The following is an 8,777-nucleotide window of genomic DNA, read 5'->3' on the forward strand; positions in this document are numbered from 1 at the left end:
TTTACTGCCTTGCATTGAAAATATCTTCGTACTTATGTGTTTTACTTCATGGAGAGATATTCCCAATATAAGGTTGCAAAAGATTGTTGGAACGATATAAGTACGAATTTGCCTTAACGGAATCCACACTACAAGAAAATCATTTTTAGAGGCGTTTTCTATAGTAACATCTATTCAAGTGCCACTAAACACTACTATTAGTGGCGATTTTAAGAATTGCCATTATATATGCAGAAAAATCGCTTAGCGTCTGATTTTAAATTGTCATAAAAATGCATGTATAAAACGCCACTACATCTTTGTTTTAAGGGGCTTTTATGAACTTACCATTAAAAATACTTTTAAAGCGCCACCAGTGTGATTTTAGACTTTTAAGATATATATCATTTTATTGGAACCATTGATTTGAATTAAAATCAATGGTTGAGAATGTAACCGGAAAATCTAATAATCAGAGGAAAGAAAAAAAGGCGGGCATGCAATTTCTTCCTCCCGCGCGCCTTTTCTCTCTACCCGCTTTCTGGAACGAACGAGAACTCAATGAGTGAGTTCTGGACCTTCACTCTGCCGATTCAACTCTCTCAGAGTTGAAGTCTCTCTACTTGCACATTCTCGTTCTCAAAGCCGCACCTTAACTTTTCTTTGCCGATTCAACTCTCTCAACTCGAAGTCTCCCATCACACTGGTGAACAATCTCTTTCACATTTGGGCATTTTCAGTTTAGGTATTTTTTTTTTGTTTTTCTATTTTATATCTTTTTTCTTTGGGTATCATTTTGCTTCTTTGGGTTCAGAGAAGAACCTATTTTTGTCATTGCCAAATCGAATCTGTATGTCTCACATTTGGGCATTCTTCTTGTAACAGTTATTGAATAACTTGTTTTTCTATTTTTTATCTTCTCTCGTTGCATAAGCCCCTAAACACAAGCTTCTGTTTTTCTTATTGGAGTTTCTTGCTGCTTTGATTTCAAAATCAAAATTCTCGTTCTCGTGGGGCTCTTGCCGGGCTTGCTATTGCAATAGTATTTACCTGGAGATTGTTCAGAACTCCACCCAGGCATCAAAGAAGACAACCTAAGCGGTTGGCTCCAATACTTCTGGTGTGAATACTCGTTCAGATGGAGCTCCAGTTTCTCCTGGAATTTGCTCTTCCGAGGATTCAAGAGCTCAGAATGTGATTGATGAGTTCTCTCAACCAGTAAAGGTATTAAATGAGTCCTTTTATGCTTGAATAAGTGTTTTGTTAATAGAGATTGAAGTCTGATCTCCTTTGTTCTCTGTTTTTCAGCCAACGCTAGGACAAATAGTAAGGCAAAAGTTGAGTGAGGGAAGGAAGGTGCGTATTTGGTCTATCTACTCTACCTGCACAAACTGCATTTTCATGCATTAGATGGTTAACTTTGTTGGTATTTGATTTAGTTGTTGATATTGGGATGGATTGGGAAGGTATTAACTGTCAATTTGATACATCAGAAAATATATTGGTTTAGTTGTTGATGTTGGTATTTGGTTTAGTTGTGGGGTCCTATTCAGCTTACTGCAATAAGGTGATCTCTCTCTCTCTCTCTCTCTCTGGGAGGGGCAGAAGAGAACCAGATCTTTCTGTCCAGGAAAGAGGACATAGATCCAGCAATCATCCTTTCATAGTAGGATTTAGTAGTGAACTTCCCATTAGGGATGTTAAGGAGGATAGCTCAGCCAATTCAGGTTCTGTAAGGGCTCTACAGTAATTGAAATTATGGGCTAAGCCATTTTTTTCTCTAATGAGGGTACAAGAAACCAAAGCTTGCTTGTCCAAGACAAGGGGAAAGAGATTGGGGAAGGACACACTAAAGAGTTGAGTCTCCCATTACAGATCAATCCAGAACTTAATTAGATTTCCATCTCCAAGTATTGCTTGCTCTGTAGCAGGAATCCCATCTTTCATTTTGTTCTTAAGACAAGATACAACATGGAAATAATTATGTTAGACCACTCGTTGTTCCTTTTTAGGATATCCAACTTCCCTCTTGACTGTTGTCAGTCAGTGTCACTCTTAACTTCACCAGCCACACTGAATTTAATATGGTCACTTCTAGAATTAACATTAGATATCTCAAAACATTCCTATCACTAATAAACTGATTTTAAGTTCATTTTGCTTTTTAATTGCTAACAAGGGGAAAGAGGGCTCTACAGCAATTTAGTCTAAGACAAGGGGAAAGAGGGCATAGATCCAGCAATCATCCTTTCATAGTAGGATTTAGTAGTGAACTTCCCATTAGGGATGTTAAGGAGGATAGCTCAGCCAATTCAGGTTCTGTAAGGGCTCTACAGTAATTGAAATTATGGGCTAAGCCATTTTTTTCTCTAATGAGGGTACAAGAAACCAAAGCTTGCTTGTCCAAGACAAGGGGAAAGAGATTGGGGAAGGACACGCTAAAGGGTTGAGTCTCCCATTACAGATCAGTTCAGAACTTAATTAGATTTCCATCTCCAAGTATTGCTTGCTCTGTAGCAGGAATCCCATCTTTCATTTTGTTCTTAAGACAAGATACAACATGGAAATAATTATGTTAGACCACTCGTTGTTCCTTTTTAGGATATCCAACTTCTCTCTTGACTGTTGTCAGTCAGTGTCACTCTTAGCTTCACCAGCCACACTGAATTTAATATGGTCACTTCTAGAATTAACATTAGATATCTCAAAACATTCCTATCACTAATAAACTGATTTTAAGTTCATTTTGCTTTTTAATTGCTAACAATCTGCTCCCAAAGCATAGGAGCATTTATAACCATCCCTTTTAATTTTGATTGTATGTCTTGACCATGGAATACACCAAACATGGCCTAAGTAACTTGGAAATAACATAACAGTATTATGCCAAGCAGGAAAAGCAGTTCTAAATCCATATCTGACATGCTATTGAAAGGATGATGTGACCAATCAGGACCATCAGTTGGATGAGGGACTGTCTGGGTCAGCCATGTCTTCAATCCCATAGTACATATCAGCCCCATATACCGAACCCGTATTAGAGTTTTGCCCAATCATTAACAGCCATACATTACCATTTCAATAGAGTAGTTGTCTGTAAAAGATTGTCTATTTTGAATACAGGGCAAGGTCTACTGTGCCAAAATTTTTCCTATGAATAAAGGATGGGAAGGAATATGGAGACAAGTTTTGAGCCTCAAACTTCATAAGTTTCCATGTGAATAGATGACCTTGCCATTTGAGGCATTCACTAGTGCTGTAACAGTATCCATTTGTACAAAATTCAAATCGAAACATAATGCAATTAAGTGAACTGAATTTGACTCATTTATAATTGGATCAAATACTATCTTACACACCTTGAACCAATATGCATCTAGTAGTAAAATTGGTTTGGATGTTGTAAGTTTACTAAAACGTCATAGGTTAAAGTCTCATACAAGTAATTTTTAAGTCATCTTATTCATCATATAGAATATCAAAGTCATTTCTAGTTCAAATTATTACTATATATAATGTATTGATTATTTTAATTTAATTTATTATTGGTATACAATGTCTGAATCCAATCTGAGTCTGATTTGAATCCAAAATTTGAATCTGAATGATGTAATATCTAGTAACAACATCTGTTCTGTTTGCTGCCCTACCATTCACTGCATGGGGAAAGTCATTCCCGTACCCACCTTCTATTAGTTCTTTTGCCAGGAAAATTTGCCTACAAACAATTCTGGGAACAAAGCAAGGGGTTTTAAGATTAAAATTGACCATTAGCAGAGGCCGGACAGAGGGCCATATGGGGCCATTTTGAACCCCAAACCAAAACATTCCATGTGGAAAATCCTTAGCTGTTCTGTTGTCTTCACTAGATAACCCGACTAGTAGAATAGACACCCTTCCCTATATATACACATATGATCAACAACCAAGATAAAACCATATTAGTTGGAGTGGTTTGATTGGTTGGCAAAGGTAACAAGCTTCTAGTATTTTCATGTATTTTTTTTGCAAAATTATTGTAATTTCTGTAAAATTTCAGGTATTTTCATGCTTTTTTTGGTATTTTCATGTATAATTGTCTATGGCTTTTAGGCATTTGTCACTTATCAAGATAATATATATTGGGTTTGTATTTTGCATCATGCCATTTAGATATTACCATGAGAAAAGGCAAAAATTGTGCTAGGCATCCTATGAGCACTCCTACTAGGGGTAGTAATCAATCCCAACCGAGCTCTAGCCATCGAATTGAGTCCCAATCAGCTGGCTCTCGAGATTCTTCAAGTGATAGTGGTGTAGTAGGTATATATATTTATATTCATGCTTTTTTTATATATATTTTATGCTTGTTTTTCCTAATTTTAAATAAATGTATTTTTCATGTTGTTATTTCTTTTACTTTTACTAGACAATAATACCTCACATAAAAGAATTCGAGGACCTACAAGGTGTTTGGATGTGTGGACATTGTTTGAAGGAAAACAAATTCCTATTGAATCAAACAAATATACACAAGTTATTGGAGATACAAGTCAGAAATTGATTACCTTTATGGGCACGATGACAAGAAATGGAAGTTTAGCACCAATAACATATAATGATTGGAGATCCATGCCTAAGGACAAAAAGGAAGAAATATGGAAAATTATCAAGGTATGCTAATTTAAAAGCTACAATCAAGTTATAAGTATTTTTTATGAATATTTTGACACATGCAATTAATTAATAAATACATATGATGCAGAAGTTTGATGTCGATGACAGTAGTAAATTTTGGGCAATAAAATCTAGTGTGTCTTGTGTCTCTGATATAATTATTCAAAAGATTGTTGCAGCACTGATAGTTGAAAAAGTTACAGCAGCTTGGGTATCCATTCACCCAAGAAGATATAATACAACAATGTCCCAATAATAAAATTACAATACAGCCCAAAATAGTTTATATTTTGGTTAAATTTGCAATGTTAAAAGCTTATATTCACCAACTTTTTAATTTTATGATCAAGCTATTGCTCCTAGCCCTGACTGTGGCCTTATTCCTAAGCTTCTAGCTCTATATTTGTTGCAAGGGCCTGCCCACAAGTCAATGTCAAGATAGATATTGTTAGAAGTGGCCTTGAATGCCCAAGCATAAGTATCACCTCCATTGCTGCTGTAGAGTGCTTGCAGAGGGAGGTCCCCTGAGAAAGGAGGTACTGAGACCCTCAAAACTTCATCCTGAGCACAGGTGATGTTATTTGTCGTGTTCAGGGCTGAAGCTAGCAAGAAATTCCCCTGTATATTTCATGGTTATTGATCCGTTTGGCCTAGACATTTTGTTGATATCCAGAGATTGAGGGTGTATTCTTCATATTCATACTTTCATATGCCAAAAATATTGATAATTGTTTATTTTTAGATATATTATTTTTTCTGAAAGGAAGTGATATAGGAGCTAACATGTCAGATCTGAGATTTTCTAAATATATATTGATGGGTAGTGGGATTATTTCTGTAAATGTTTTGAAGTTTTTTTTCGAGTCATTAATAGTTTTCCTAACTGGTTCAGAGTTATTTTAGTCAGTCTGAATTCTTATATTTTTTTGGGGGTAAACAGTCAGTCAGAGTTATGTTAGTAGGTCATGATCATGGTCACAATTCAAGCTGGATTTGTTTTATTCCTAGTCCTAAGCCAACAAGGATTTGTCTTAAGTCAAAGCCCCAGTCCTTAGCCAACTAGGATTGGTTCTATTCCTAGTTAGTGCCTTAGTAGCATTTCTTAGTTGATTTTGGAGTAGGAAAATAAGGGAGAAGGACTGGCCAACCTTCCTATCTTTGCCTATAAATATATATAAGGACTGGCCAACCTTCCTTCTAAAAGCTATTAGTTGATGATTCCTAATAGTATCTCTAAGTGCCGACTCCTAGAGAAGCCTAGGTGCTGCTGATTCATAGTCTTATTTTCTTTTTCTTATTTTGCAGATCAATCCTGCATTACTTGGTATCAAAGTAGTTAGTCCCTCATCTAGAAGTAATCTGCACTTCCATGAAACTGCACAGAGACTGTAGATGCTGGGATAGTTGATGATGAGTGCAGGAGAGTGTGGTGAGAGAGGCAACTGCTGCCTTGTGCTATTTGTAGACATGGCTAGTTTGAAACCATTTAAGGCATTAATTTGAATGTTAGCATAAATTCACATTTTGGTAGTATGAAGTGGAGGGTGTGGTGGGGTGCACTACTTGAACAAGGCAATTCCTAAAGAAAAGACACTCTTGTCAGTTTTAGCTGTTAGGAGAGGTTTTGATTTGATTGGTGAATTTGATTTATTTGATCACATGTATTTAACATCTCAAAGGCAAAAGCCAAAAGCCCACCACATGCATGCTTTATTTATTAGTTGCAGCTGGCTTTTAGGGATGGTGGTCATTGTGCTGGTTTACAACAGTATTCTCCATTAACAATTGTCCTCTGTCAATAAGATAAATAGCTCTTATGTTTTTAATTCCTTTCGAGTGAGGTAGAGATAGAGGCGTAGAGCAATTACATCTAGTACTCTTTGAATAAAGACTTGGATAAGGAGTTTGGTCGAACAGGTTAAAATACAAAGGGTACCCTCACACCAAGAGGTCAACAAATCTGGTATATTTATTAATTATTGAGCCATGCATTGCTGGTTGCATTATAACCATATAAATTAGCTCAGCAGCCCTAAATACTGGGTCGGTCGAGTTTGATCTTAATTAATTTTCTGTTAGATATTTATGTTGGTTTAAATTTATATCAGAATTGTGTCCAACCACAATGGTGGTGGGTTGAGTAGGTGGTTTCAGGGTTGACTGATTAAGGAACCGTTCAACTTCATGATTGCAAAGAATGCATGATAAGGTGGTTTCAGAATTGCAAAGAATGCATGATTGCAAGGAACTGTTCAACCACAATCTAGGGAAAAAATACATTTTATTGAGACCCTCGTAGACATTTCAGGGTTGACTGATTAAGGAAGGGTAAGCTTGAAACAAATTCTGATTGATGACCCATATCGTGTTCATATCAATCATAAGGGGAGCATTATTTGAACTGCTTACACTGCCATAATCTTTAGTAGGTTTGCCAAGAATCAGCAGGCTTTCCTCTGAAAAAGTGAGTAAAATTGGAACTTGATCTGCTGGCTCACCACAGTCACCATGCCTCCTAGTTTGATCTGGTGTACAAGAACAACTTTGATACCACCTTACTAGAGAGATGGCATCTTATTGGCACTTGGTAACATGTGGATTTACTCTGTAGTCTGTACATAGTACTTAGTACCACAAAAGTGTGTGTGTGTGAGAGAGAGAGAGAGAGAGAGGAAAAGAAAAAGAAAAGTTCCCTATGATTTGCTTGGCTTCATGGAACCTCCACCAATGCTAATTTGCTACATTGCCCTTGACCTTCTGTCTTCTCTGTAAGGCCAAAAGGCCATTACCCAGTGTTGGTCTGTTATTGTATAAATAGAGGCAGAAAGGGCAGAAAAATAGAGGCCAAAAGGTAGAAAAACAAAGGCCAAAAGGCCAAAATCTGCCAATCAGTTTATAGATTGAGGGAGGACAACCAGGAGAGATTAAATGGTTGAGAACATGACAAGATAAACTCCCAGCCCAAAAAAAAAAAAAAAAAAAATCTAGTTCTCCTCTAGTAACCTCTCACCTGGTAAGGCAGTCAACAGACAACAACAAGGACATTAGCCCAAAAGGCCAAAATCCGCCAATCAGTTTATAGATTGAGGGAGGACAACCAGGAGAGATTAAATGGTTGAGAACATGACAAGATAAACTCCCAGCCCAAAAAAAAAAAAAAAAAATCTAGTTCTCCTCTAGTAACCTCTTACCTGGTAAGGCAGTCAACAGACAACAACAAGGACATTAGCAGATTCTAATATCCAATAGAACTAGATAATCAGATTGGATTCTACCAACCTTTCTTCTCTCAGTAAATGTTTAATAGCTCGATAATTATGTTGCTCTCGATGATATCCTGTTTATTTATTTATTTTTAAAGATTGGATTCTAACAACCTCAATAAATGTTTATTTTTTTAAGATAACTTGCATTATAAACAGAAAGAGGAAGGGCATACATGGGAGGATGTAAGTGGGACCCACAAGTAATATCTGCATATTTGAATGTGTTATTAGGTCCCACACATAATATTAACACGTATGTAAGAAGAACCGATAAGCATGTTTGCCAAACGGTTTATCTATCTCTATGCCATCTATTATTAGATCCAAAGGTATAATATTATATCTAGTTTTTATTAACAAGATGCATTTGTTTTTTCAGGAAATTCTTAACATGGAGGGTATTGAAGATGTATACTTGGGATTTTGATGAAGATTTTGGACATTATAGAGCGAAATTATTTTTTGTTGGTTTTTGGACTATCCATTGTGGATCTATGATTTGAAAGTGGCAGTTGTATATATAAACATTTTATGATAAATTTGTTTTATATGAAAATGGTTTATTTGGTTAAATTTCATAATTATTTGATTTTTTAATTAAATATATAATATGCATTTGATTTAAAGGGCATGATGAAATTAATATTTATTGATACAGGTCCAATTACCATAGCAACATCTTTTTTATTGCTTCATTTTTATTATTTTTTAGCATGCATGTATGAATATGTTTAAACATTTAGTGTCGCTTGTAAATGCCACAAATCGTAAATGAATTGAATGATTAAAACTTTTTAGTGGCAATTATAAATGCCATTATACAGATAAATATTTTATGACATTTAAAAATGCCGCTTTTATGGTACCCTTATAATG

At 35.8% G+C, this 8,777-nt stretch overlaps 1 protein-coding gene across 7 annotated transcripts; it reads left to right on the forward strand.

Annotated features, from left to right (window-relative positions):
* Nucleotides 1-444: 444 nt before the first annotated feature.
* On the forward strand, nt 445-8,457 carry LOC104598976 (uncharacterized). Of its 7 annotated transcripts, none has more exons than XM_088900047.1 (6): nt 445-685; nt 949-1,203; nt 1,288-1,335; nt 4,132-4,281; nt 4,388-4,632; nt 5,941-8,272. In XM_088900047.1, the coding sequence occupies exons 4-6, from the start codon at nt 4,140-4,142 to the stop codon at nt 6,025-6,027; spliced, it is 474 nt and encodes a 157-aa protein (XP_088756173.1). In that variant the 5' UTR covers nt 445-685; nt 949-1,203; nt 1,288-1,335; nt 4,132-4,139; the 3' UTR covers nt 6,028-8,272. The 7 variants fall into 7 exon arrangements, 4 of the variants coding, with proteins under 4 accessions (XP_088756173.1, XP_088756172.1, XP_088756174.1 ...); XM_088900046.1 differs by having other exon boundaries at nt 446-724; nt 1,023-1,203; XM_088900048.1 differs by lacking the exon at nt 5,941-8,272 and adding an exon at nt 8,281-8,457 and having other exon boundaries at nt 450-724.
* Nucleotides 8,458-8,777: the final 320 nt, after the last annotated feature.

The sequence above is a fragment of the Nelumbo nucifera genome, chromosome 3 (genome assembly GCF_055504915.1).
Source record: "Nelumbo nucifera cultivar China Antique chromosome 3, China Antique-T2T, whole genome shotgun sequence".
In the NCBI taxonomy this organism is placed as follows: domain Eukaryota; kingdom Viridiplantae; phylum Streptophyta; class Magnoliopsida; order Proteales; family Nelumbonaceae; genus Nelumbo; species Nelumbo nucifera.